The 12,320-nt window shown below is 38.9% G+C and overlaps 1 protein-coding gene across 1 annotated transcript in view; it reads left to right on the top strand.

Annotated features, from left to right (window-relative positions):
• The window catches only part of MED27 (mediator complex subunit 27), an 83,996-nt gene that overhangs the window by 53,168 nt on the left and 18,508 nt on the right, over positions 1-12,320 (top strand). The window contains exon 4 of the mRNA XM_017810393.1: positions 4,995-5,088. Coding sequence (XP_017665882.1) covers positions 4,995-5,088 — 94 coding nt within the window. The remainder of the gene's footprint in view (positions 1-4,994; positions 5,089-12,320) is intronic.

Genomic DNA, 12,320 nt, shown 5'->3' with positions numbered 1-12,320 from the left:
GAAGAAACAGACTCCTGGCTGGAGCCTTCCACCAAGAGAAACTTGAAAACTGGGTGAGAAGAGAGAGAAAACTGCTGAAGCAGTTTGTTCAGAAAGGACAAGAGGACGGTGTTAAGAACTGTAAGAGAAAACAACCTGGCAAGGAGGCATAGCTGGGAGGAGAAGTTGCTAAAAACAAGCAAGTTTAGTACTGGAGCCGGGAAAAATGAGCATTTTTAGAGAGGTTCTACAGAACTAAAAAGCAAGAGCCTGAATTAACAATAATAAAAAGAAAAAAAAAACAAAAACAAACAACAAAACCTGTGGAATTTGTGGAACGAGGCAGAGACTTCCAGGATGGCTGTACAGATGTCAGGGATTGTGCCAGCTGTCTGATTTAGTCTTGAGGCTTGAAGTCTCTCTCGCAGCGTGAGCGGTGTTGAATTTCTTTTCACACTCTTCATTGCCTATCCAAGCAGGAAGTGTCATCTCACCAAAGCTGGCAGAGGTCACTGTTTTAATAACTGTTGCTAATTGATGCTTCTGAAAAGCCTTCTATCAACTTGAATTTGCTACCTGCAGAGACTTGCCTAGCAGGTAGCTGAATCAAATTAAAACTTTAATTCCGTGATGAATAAATCACACTAGAACTGTGATTACCTTGTATGTGTTAAAATATACTATTTCTCTAATCAGGTTGCCTGAAACCTATTGAGTCTCTTTATAGAAATCTATAATATTTTAAACCCTGCCGCTGCTAAGAGCTTTAAGTTCTATGTATGTTGAGTTTTGGTTCTGCAAAAAATTGCTGTTCCATAGGTCTTGGAACGAGTGCAGGCAGGCTCTGTGTCCTGATGCCTTCAGCAGCCCATGCTTCTGAAATATCACACATGTGAAAAGAAATTATTAGCTGGGTTGAAAATAGTAACTGAAAGCCAAAAAAAAAAAAATAAAAGTCTGGGAGGAAGTAAATACTGTGCTAGTAAGTGAGAGAATGTGTGGAGAGTTTCCCCTGTTGCTCTCCAGAATATCATGAATCCTGATTCAACAAAATTGTAGAGTTTTTTTTCATCTCAAATGTGGTGTTTTCCACTGAGTGTAGAGGAAAGTTTACCCTCTTTCATATTACAAATGTATATTTTCCTCCCCTCTCTCTGTTTCTCCATCTTACCAAGATCATTTAGCAAAATTTTCTTTCTTCCAAAAGACCTCCTTGGAAAATGATTATTAATACCTGTATTTCTAATCTTGAAATTGTTGTGTGGAGTGGATAAAGTGAACAGCATGCAAGTGAAACACTGTGGGATAAATGCCATTTAAGTCTTGCCTGAGCTGTTAAACATCACACTAACACTGGATTGCTGGATCTAATCCAGTAAAAATAAAAAAAAAAATAAAAGAGGTCACATTAGAGAGCGAAGCCATCTGTCCAGTATGGAACTGAAAGGCATTTATAATTAATTACTTTTCTATATTGCTGTCTTTTAGGGGGGCCTTTATGTGAATCAAAGTGATGGTACAAGACCATTTATCTACAGAAATGGATCCTGAATTATTTCTATGTTGTCAACCTGATGTTTTAGCACTGAAACTTCTCAGTGAGTGTTTTGCATAGATAATTAGGCCCTTCTAAACAGTATTTTCTAACTGGCTTCAAAGGTGTCTTCTGTCTGTTCCAGGCATTGTTCCTCTAATAGAGACCAGAGGATTTGTGGATGCACTTCTTGGAAAAATGGCAGAGATATTTTACTTTATTACAATATTACTTTATTGCTTTAGTACTTGGTAAGATTTAATGATGGGGAGACTTGTTGGTCAAATCCATTGTTCTTTTCTGACTAGGATGCACATGGATGTGGATTAGGAGTTGCACATGGATCTGGATTGGGATGCAGGCGTTGATGCAGTTACTGGAAGCTTTTTTTAATTGAATGGAACTAACTTTGGGTGTTGCAACAAAAAGGTGTTAATGTATTGCCTTTTGAGACCTAGAGAGTAAATAATATGAAATTCTGTCTATAAAGAGTTTAAATACTGTGCTGTAACATGGGAATTACTGGGTATGATCTTTTGCAGTCTGGCTTCAGACCTTTTTGAACGTTCTTTGCATCACAGAGGATCGATGGGGAGGGAGTGTGTCTGGACACTGTTCAACCCTTTATAGGTGGAACAATGCCTGTTCTAGTACATAAAATTTCAGCTTGTGGTTAATTCTGAGAATTCCATTAATTTCTTTTTCTTAAGATGAAAATAGGCCAAATGCTTGAGCAAATCTGTTTCCATTTGCTTTTTCCTGCTTTGAGTTATTCCTTCTGGGTTTGTAAATGTTCCTTCCAACCAGCATCTTTTGTATGTAGGAGAGAGCTGAGATGTGGGAAGGACGTCAGAACTTTGCTCATTGGCAAAGTAAAATTAGACTTTTCTCCATCCTCAAGTGCTTCACTTCTCTGAGACTGGGCAAGAGGTTCTGGAACATAAATAGGAACCATCATATTTTTGAGCTAAAACTGGACAGAGATGTGTAAGTTGTGACTCTGCTTATTTTGGCACTAAATCAGTGTGTTTCAGTTCTGCAAAATAAGTTCCAGACAGGAGCTTTTTCTCTGACCCTTTTTCCAGACAGCCTCAGGAGTGCACTTTATCTTGTCTTTATCATGTGTTCCTCAGTTTTCTCTGAAGTCATCACCAGTTACACTTTTACATTACTTTGCTGCTTCTGATTTATCATATCCATCCCTTCGCAAGATGTTTTACCAGATGTCCTCTCTGAAGGGCAAATCTATGGAAGAATTTTGCCTTAGATTAGGTTGTTTGTCATTTTATATTTGAGGCCACCGTGTAGTCAGGCTAATTCAGTAATTATATATGCATCTTTGAAGAATCCTTCTGTTCTGATGAGCGCTCAGGAAAGCCTGGTGTCTACTTGAAAAAAGGCAAAACAATGCTATGTGTATCATGCTCTTTTATCCTATTGGTCTTGGGTTTTCTCTTGACATCCCACTGACTGAGAAGTAAAGGCCACCACCCAGCCTGGATCCCGTTTTCAAAGGATGAATGTACATGTCTGCTGGGATTTTCAGAAGGACATTAGGCAGATTAAATGCCCAAGTCCAGTTGTTGTTCGCATGATTTAAAATTACTTGAATTTTCCTTCTTTAATGCACTGTATCAGTGTCTCGTTTTATGCAACTTCATATTTTGTTTGTCTTTAACTTCTTATTGCCCAAAGCTTGGAAAAACTTTGGAAAACTTCAGCTGTGCAACAATCTGCATCGTGGTGTGCGAGGCTGTGCTGGTGGAGAACCACAGACCCTCTCCTTGCCTGTACCACAGCCAGTCATCTCTGTCCCCCCCACAAGCAAGAGATTAATTTATTTGTGGAGCCTGGAGTAATTGCATTTACAAAACAACATAAACTCTCTTGCTTTATAAAATAAGTCTGGGGTCCAGTAACGTTTAAAATCAGTTGGGTGTGTGCTGTTGATGTGGAGCTTGCTCATCCTGGAGCAGTGTCTTATGTGCCTCCTCTTTCCCAGTGCTGAGGAAGTTCTTGGCTTCTGGATATTTTGGCTTTGCTTATCAGCAGCAAGTGTTAATGAGTCACTGCAGTGAATGGGGGAACTTTCTTGTGCACACCTTGGATTAAGGATTTTATGCAAAATTGTCCTAACTCGTTTCATTCTTTAGTTACTTTTAAAAGTGAGCTGACTTAACCAGCTGTGGAAGTGTAGCTTTCCTGATTTGATTTTATTTTTTTCTGATTATTTTAATTCTTTGCTTTGTAAAGCAGCAATTGGAGCATCAGGGGGTTTAACACTAATGTTGGAACTGAATTACATTGAAGAGTAAGAATTCAACGTTTTTTTCCTTTATTTAAGCAGATTAAAGGGAAATAATTAGATGTTTTAGTTTTACTGTTAATCTAACTCAGGCAACCAATTTTTCCAAAGTCTTTTTTTTTTTTTTTCTCCTAGAGCACAAATGTGGGTTAGCATGAAAACAGTTTTATTGATGAATTCATTCATGGATCTGATCAAGCTGCAGAGTTTGTAGATGGATGTTGAGCAACCTGCTCTAGTGGAAGGTGTCCCTGCCAATGGCAGGGGGTTGGAACAAGATGAGCTTTAAGGTCCTTTCCAAACCAAACCATTCTGTGTTTCCATTATAACAAGGCAGGTGCTCCTCCCTTCTGCTGGGTACTTCAGGAGAACCAAAAATAGTACCAGAGTGCACAAGCTGTCCTGTAAACTCTGCTAAAGGAAATACTTGGATTTTAATGTGCCCAGAGGAGTGGCTGAAGGGTGTGAGACTTGCCCATGGGATGGTGTGATGTGCCCTGGGAAACAAGGTCTCTTTAAGGCTGTTTCCAGTGGTAATGGATGTCAGCTCTTAATTTGATCCCAGGGAACAAGACAAGTGTGTGCTGGCTCCCCTTGGCCTGCAGAAGCAGAGGGGTTATACCCAGCAGGAAGGATGTTATTTTACCTTTGTGTTTGATCACTCCAGAGAAACTCCTCCAATGTACTTGGCAATTTCAGAGTCACCAGTGCATGAAATAAATTGGAAAGATTCGGGAAAAAAAGCACCCCGAAGAATAGTCTGAAGACTTTGATAACACCTCTATCAGTTTAGTTTATCAAAGAAAGAGTAAGGACGTGACAGCCTCTGAATTCCTATGATGGAAGAGTAATTTTGATCATGTATCCTTTGACCCCCCCCGAGGAGAAGGTATAGAAATACAATGGCAGGAATTTGAGACTGACAGATTTGGACTAAAAATTGCCTGGTTTTAAGGGCAGAGTAATTAATTATCAAAACAACTTGCTTAGGGCTTTGGTTTGTTTCCTCTTATCAATGACTCCTTGAATTATACTTGTGTGTGTTTTTGAAGAATATGCAGAATTAATTCAGGAAAGCCCCATGAACATTGTTAAAAAGGAGTAATAATCCCCATATATAATCGTCTGTGAGAAGGAGCCTGTGTGTTAATGCTGCTCTTTTGGTTTGGTTGGTAGATACGTTGATGATGTGATCAATCGGATTGATAGGATGTTCCCTGAAATGTCTATCCAGCTATCCCGGCCAAATGGAACCTCTGCAATGCTTCTGGTAAGTTGGATCATTTAATCCTTTGAGGTGAATTTCACAACAGGTTGAATCACTGTCCCTAAGATGCAGGTTATTAAAGATAATTTTTTTTTTTTTCCAGAAATGTGTAATTTATTTGTCACAGCAGTGTAGCATCTTCCTTGCTCTTAGGCAAATGAGTGATAAAAAGAATTGCCCCTTTCAATGAAAGATCTATTGCTTTTTTTATTGTTAAATGTGATTGTAGAAATATGAGCACAAACTCAGATATTCACTGTGGTTTTCAGCAGACTTGGCAATGAGTGAGTCTTAATCATGATAATTAAGAAGGAAGAGAGTGTTGTGAGGAAGAAAAGAAGAAGGAAACCAATATGATTTAAATTTGTTCACATTGTTCTTGGGTCGGTGAGTTTCTGTTTTGTGATGAAGTTAAGAATTTGCCTTTGAAGTAAATGAGCAGTAAAGGCTGGTTTAGAGATAAACAAGTCCAATACATTCAACTTATTTCTGCCTGGCCAGGCAGGATTTCATTCCAGAGGAACCCGTTGTTCACATCCATTTCCAAAGGCAGCTGTTGTGCTTATACAAGAGAAGTCTTTAAAGCTCTTACTCCGAGGCAGCAACGTGGAAGTGGAGTCCTTAGTGTGGCAGGTGGATGTTGATTTTCTCCAAGCAGGGTGAAAGGCAGAAGTCACATCTTTTGCCAAATTTTAAATAAAACTAGAAAATACACCATACACACAGATGAAGAACCGAGGCCAGTTCGGTCTTTTCCATTTCACATTTCTCATGGCACTTTCTCTTATTTTTTTCTTTTCTCACACAGACTGTTACAAAAGGCTTGGGCATAGTGTACCTGTCAGTATATTTCTCATTCCCCAAAAAATGAACATGAAAGTCAGATATTTTGTCAAAACAAAACTGATGAGTCAGTGTAAGTCAATGTTAGGACTGCGCCTTAAATTTTATATTGTGAGTTTATTGACTGTAAAACACTACTGTGGTTAGATTTTAGCTTGTATTTTTCTAAGGTTCTGTTGATTTCTCTGTAGTGAGTATTGCTGTGATTAATTTTAAATTTAAATTATTTTGAATTGTGTTTAGTTTTAATTAATCAACTGTCTAACATCTCGTTATTAACTTTCTTTGAACAGCCTCAAATTCATAAGAGATTAGCTTGAGTCAGAGGTTAAAATAAACAGCTGGCATTAAAACATTTAATCTGCAATTGTTGGATTCACCAAGTGGAACAATATATTCCAGAAAAGAATGGAATTCATCAGTGCAACCTTAAGAAGCTATAATATAAGTCTTGGGAGTTTTTGCATTTCTGCTTAAGCTGAGTTTATATTCATCTATTTTGCTATAGAAGAATGTCTGGGTTTGCTTCTTTGAAACCCTTTCCATTCTCTCAGAGCCCCTCTTTGCATAGAGAAGTACCTTGTACTTCTGATGGCTTTCTGAGGTCGGAAAATAGATGATACTGTTCAAGATTCAGGCACAATTAGGAAATAAGGTAAATTATCTTGGATGTGACTAAGGAATAAGGTAGGGTGGTAAGTGTAAGGGAAGCCCCTTTTACCAGGAGCAGCAATGGAGTGAATTCCATGTGGCAGTTGCTCCCTAAATCAAGGACGTTTTTGCTGCTACAAGATCTCAGCCCCGTGTTGAACCAGTGCTATGCGTATTTTCCTTGGATCAGAGATCAAAAAGATTGTTTTTGAAGTATTTTTTTATGTGATTGTGTGATGGGTTTATCATTTTTTCTTTCAGGCAGGTTTTCCCTCTCCCCCATCTGTCTCAGTTGACGTTGCCAATATGGCACTTTCCATCTGGCCCTGACTGCTACAAAAGCTTTTGCTGTTTTCAGGCACAGATCCTTCAGGGAAAGGTGCTGCAGGATGGGCAGTGTGAGAGCACCTCCCCCAGAAGGAGGGAGGTTTCGTCACCACTTGTGATTTCTCACTCTGAACTTAGCCCAAGCTACATCTGGAGCTGCTCCCTTGCAGCAGGGTGGTTTACCATATACCAGTGTGTTCAGATAATGCTCATTTTATTTAAAAATATTTTACAACCATCCTGTTTGCCCGGAGTTAATTAACTGACTGTATAATCTCAGCCATTTTCGTCCTTGGACTGTTCATCTCATACCTGATGTTACTCATGAAGGTCCTTGGTGTAAGGGTCTAGTTTTCATGACATCTTCAGACACAATCATTCCATCTACCAGAAAAAAGAACATGTGTTCGTCTTCAAAGGCACTGGTAAGCACTGTCCATATCTTAAGAATGTGTAAATGATTGGAAGGAGAGGGGGAAGAAGGGAAAGGGGATGCCTGTGAGACTCTTTGAAACTTCAGAAACGTTGGGGCCTTTGCCAAACAAATCATCTTTAGGGAAAAGACCCAATACAGCAAATTCCAGCCCCAGGCTCTACAGCTTTATGTGCACATGGAAATCAGTTCATGTCCTTAGCTGTAGAGGTGGGACTTGCACTGTTAAGATTCATCTGGTGTTTTAAGGGGATGTCTTTCTCTTCAAAAAAGACAAGGAGCTGCTGGGGAGGGTCCAGTGAAGGCCACAAAGGTGATTAAGGAACTGGAGCATCTCTGTGATGAGGAGAGACTGTGGGAGCTGGGCCTGGTTAGTCTGGAGAAGACTGAGAGATCTCACTAATCATCCTCATCCAAGGGGGTGGTGCCAGGCTCTTTTTGGTGGTGCCCAGTAACAGGATGAGGAGCATAAACTGAAACCCAAGAAGTTCCACCTCAACATGAGGAAGAACTTCTTTATGTTGAGGGTGGCAGAGCACTGGAACAGCTGCCCAGGGAGGGTGTGGAGTCTCCCTCTCCAGAGGCATCCCAAACCCACCTGGACACATTCCTGTGTCTCCTGCTCCGGGTGACCCTGCCCTGGCAGGGGGGGTTGGACTGGATGATCTCCAGAGGTCCCTTCCAACCCCAAAAATTCTATGATTCTATAATAATTAGCAGCTGTGGGAGCCTGTTGGTCAAACTCTCCTGGTGAGTGACCCTTGTGCTCAGCTGGGCTCTCCTGGCCAGGGCACAAACTCTCACAGACACTGGGAAATCCAAGCAAAAAGAAAAAGAAACTATTTCTGAGACCATGAATGCTGTGTCTTGAGAAGTTAGAGCCTCCCAGTCCTGTGAGGTTGCTGCTTCCTCCAGACAATAAGGAGGTTTTTATGCTTTAGATTTACACACAGCAATTGTTCCTCATTAGTCTGGATTTGTGCTACACAGGCCAAACACATAAATAACTGAAACCTTTCAGAGCTCTGTGAAATCCTTGGCTGATTTTAAAGGCAGTTTATTGTGGCTTTTCAAGGTGCTGTTTAATCCCAATCTTTGGTAGTGATTTTTCAGTTAATCTTTTAATCCCACTATGTATAAAATAGACTAAATATAGAATTATATCAGCTTTAATAACTGCATTATGCAAAATTAATTTCCAGCAGCAGCAGAGGGAACTGTGGACTCCTTAAGGTTTTCGTGAGATTTTGTTGGTCAAATGCCAAAAATTGTAAATAAATAAATCTCATCTTGTATGTTAAGAAAACATTAACTGATTTTCCTTTAATGGAAAATACCTAGATTATTGCTTTTTTAAAAAATAATTAGTTCTATTCCTAGATACGTACTATTTTTTTCTGATATAGTAATCACACCATTACATTATTTTGATTGTTTCACACACCTCGTTTCCATTATCAAAATTAAAATATTTTTTTGTGTGAAACAAATCCTGCCTACAATTCATTCATCAATATCAGAAATACTTTATTAAACAGTAAAATTTAGCCCTACTTTTCCAGCTGACAAATATGACTTCCTTAACATCATGTACCCAGCTACTCCTGCTCAGGGGTAGAAACTTATTTTCCTGTCTACATCTGGGAATTACTTTGTCTTTCAGTTCTTTGTATCCCCAGTATTTGTAAAGAACTCCTACAGAAGTTACCAACTGGGTAAATAGTTTCAGAGATAACTGAACTGTTTTCTGCAATTTCTGTTTCTAAAGCATAATGATATGTATAAGTGACTTCCAGTTTGAAAAACTGACTTGTTTCTGCCAAACTCATGGCAGAAATCATGATTTCTTCTTCTCAGGTTGTCTTAAAAATTTTTGATTCTAAATTAATTTTTATAAATTTCTGCTGCTGCTGCCTAGATTTTTAATTGATCCCTCATATAAAAATACAAACCAGGGTTTTATACAATTTTATTCATTCTCCATAAAATCAGACACATTTGCATTTCAACTTTCAGATCTTGTTCCTGGCATTTTAAGCAGTCATTGTATGGCAGTGGGTTGTATTAATTGTAAATAGGCCAGACATCTGTTCACTTAGTAATTCCTCGTGTCTCATTTTTGTTTATCAGTGTTTTAGATAAAATCATTATTTTTGCTGGGAAAATGGATCTTGAAATTTATTATTTGCTCATTAAGAAAGGCTCCAAACTGATTTCTCTGCAAGAGACCCAGATGTTGGAGAACTGGGGAGGAGAGGGGGGATTTGCAAAGTGATTTGAAATCAATATTGGTTGGAAACACTTTGGTGCTGTTATTTCCAAAACAATCTCTTTTCTCCAAAATTCTTTGCAGTGCAAGCATTTCTCCTTCCTTGTGGGGTGGTTTATTAGGAAACCAGTTCACTGGATAAAAGGCAGGTTCATGGAAGAGATATGGATCTGATGGTCATGTTTTGTGGCTTAAGCACCTAATTTTTAGTCCTTTAGGATGAATATTCATTTAGGGATTTACTGCCTTGGAGACATTAGCTTGGTTTTAATGGTTGATGGAGCTCCTGGGATGTTTAAGGATCTCTTGGGTGAGCTGGAGGAATCACTCCTGAGCTCACAGTGGGACTCATGACTGCAGTGGCTTCACAGTTTGTGCCTTAAGATGGAGAACCAGCATTTGAAAAGCATTAAAACCAGCATTTGAGGTAAAATATGCAGGGGAAGAATGTCTTGAATTAACAAAGAACATGAGCAGGGGTTGGCAAGTAAATTGTAAATTATTCTCTGCTTGTCTAATCTAAGATTGAGGAAGATGAGGAATGACCTTTTGATGGGAAAGGGAACAAGAGTAGAAAAAAGTAGAGAAAGGCCCATGAGAAGTGTCCTCAGCTTTGCTCCCTCCACGGGGTTACTGTGCCTAAAGCCTCCCAGGTGTGTATTGACATTCCCACAGATTTACACTGTGCAAGATCAAACATGGTTTTCATCTCTGTAAAATTCCTGGTGTGCTATAAATTAGAATGGAAAAACTTTTCATCTCCCGTGGCACAGTTGGACTGGTGTGACCCTTTGGTGAGTGTGACTGGCCACTGGCAAAATCTGCCCTTGAACCTCTGAACAAAATCCTGTGCCAGTTTTTTTGCCTTATTAAGAGAATATGGAATGTTACCGAGGGAGAAGAGCACCAGCTCATCCTTAATATGGTGAAATCATTTAAAGTCCTACATTTATGTTGACTTTTTATCAGGCACTATTGCAATTAGATTAGACTAATGAAAGGTAAATTCCAGCCCTTGCATAAAAAAAGAAGTCCTTGTAAAGAACCTAATTAGTATGTTTGTTTATTTAGACTCTAATGGCTTAATTGCATCTTATCTTGCTATTTACAAATAGGCATCATTAAAGAATAATGAGCATGTGAGGGAAAGCTCAGCCTTCACACCAGAAGCAGATGAGACATAAAAAATGAGGGGGAAAAATAACTAGTTGAAAGTCTGGGTGTTTGGGGTGGTTTTTTTACTTTATTTTTTATACAAAACCTTATTTTTCAGCGTGTATAAATATGATTTCCACACATTGTACTGATTAGTAAGAAAGATCTGCAAGTGGGAGGATGAGCTTATGGCTGGTTCTGTGGCAAGGAGCAGGTGTCTGGCCTTTTGCTGGAAATCTGTAGCTGGGTTATGTCTCTGGTTGGATGTTGCCTTATTTCTGAGGTGAATAAAAACCACACACAAACTTGTGCTCCTTTTTATAGAAGCAGGGAGGTGCCCATGTTAACCAAAAATAATGTTTTCTTTCTTTTAGCTCTGCATTGCAGAGCATCTGCAGCTCAAATCAGCAGCAAATTCCCTGGAATGCTGAGGGGAAATCTGCAGCTTTGGGAATTTTTTGCAAAGTGTTGGAGCTCTTGGTGTTGTCAGCATACATTTTCTGGTATCAAACTTAAATGAATTTTAAGAAAGAATGTTTGTTGTTTAAATGGTTCATAAAAGGGCTTTTCACTTGATATTGGTGTCAATGAGGAGGCAAAATTAAAGGGGGGGTGGGTTTCAAGCTGTTTCCTCCAGGCAGAGTTCTGCCACAGTAAATTGATTTTCATCCTTTTCATTCTGTAAACTCATTTGGACCCTGGTTCTGACTTACTTGGAAAGGTACTTATTTCTTTTCCGATTATAAGTGATGTTAAATGGGAACTTTTTTTAGAAATCTTACAAGAAATTATCTCAGTCATTTTCCCTGATTATTCTGTTTCCCCTTCCCCCTTTCTTGGCATACTGTGTCTGTCAGATGCTCCTTGAGATTTATCTTGGTGATAGACAAAATATTTTTAAAACTGGGATATTTCAAGAAGATTTTTATTTTATATATCTTTGTCAGAAAAGCTGCATAATATTGCAGATTTCAATCAGCTGCCTGTCCTACCTTCTTCTGGAGCTTTCCATTTTAGGAAGCAGGGGATTTATGAATAACTTAACTGCCAGAATTTAGTATACTTTAGTTAAAAGGAAGTTAGAAATACATTGTTATTACACAGCCCAAAACAGAAGCTACAGAAGTATTTAACTTGCAACCGTTCCATTTTCAGCTCACAGAACTGTGGGGCATATTTTTTCATTCATATTAATTGAATTTTAAAGTGACCTTGTACATGTATTGATTTGAATTAAAATTTTCTACATCAAGGACGAGTTGGCATATATCCTTCAGGCAAAATATTAAAAAGCCAAGTGCTGTCTTAACGGGATATCGACAGGAGAAGTTGAAATTTAATAGGAAAAGGTGGCTTAGAAAGGAAATTGTTGCCTTTTTGTCACAATTGAAAGGTATCTTTTCTGTGTAAGCAAAGAAATTTCATTCAGTTGGTACCTGTGGAAATGCAGGGACATTTCAGTGCCCATTAAATAGGGACCGTCTGGATGAGTCTTGACCTCCAGGAGAAACCTGCACTGTTGGAGCTTGGAGTAGAACTATCAAATTACTGTTTTAC

The sequence above is a fragment of the Lepidothrix coronata genome, unplaced genomic scaffold (genome assembly GCF_001604755.1).
Source record: "Lepidothrix coronata isolate B3197 unplaced genomic scaffold, Lepidothrix_coronata-1.0 Scaffold28, whole genome shotgun sequence".
Taxonomy (NCBI): Eukaryota; Metazoa; Chordata; class Aves; order Passeriformes; family Pipridae; genus Lepidothrix; species Lepidothrix coronata.
The sequence above is the reverse complement of the archived record's forward strand: the minus strand, read 5'-3'. Positions and strand labels throughout refer to the sequence as shown.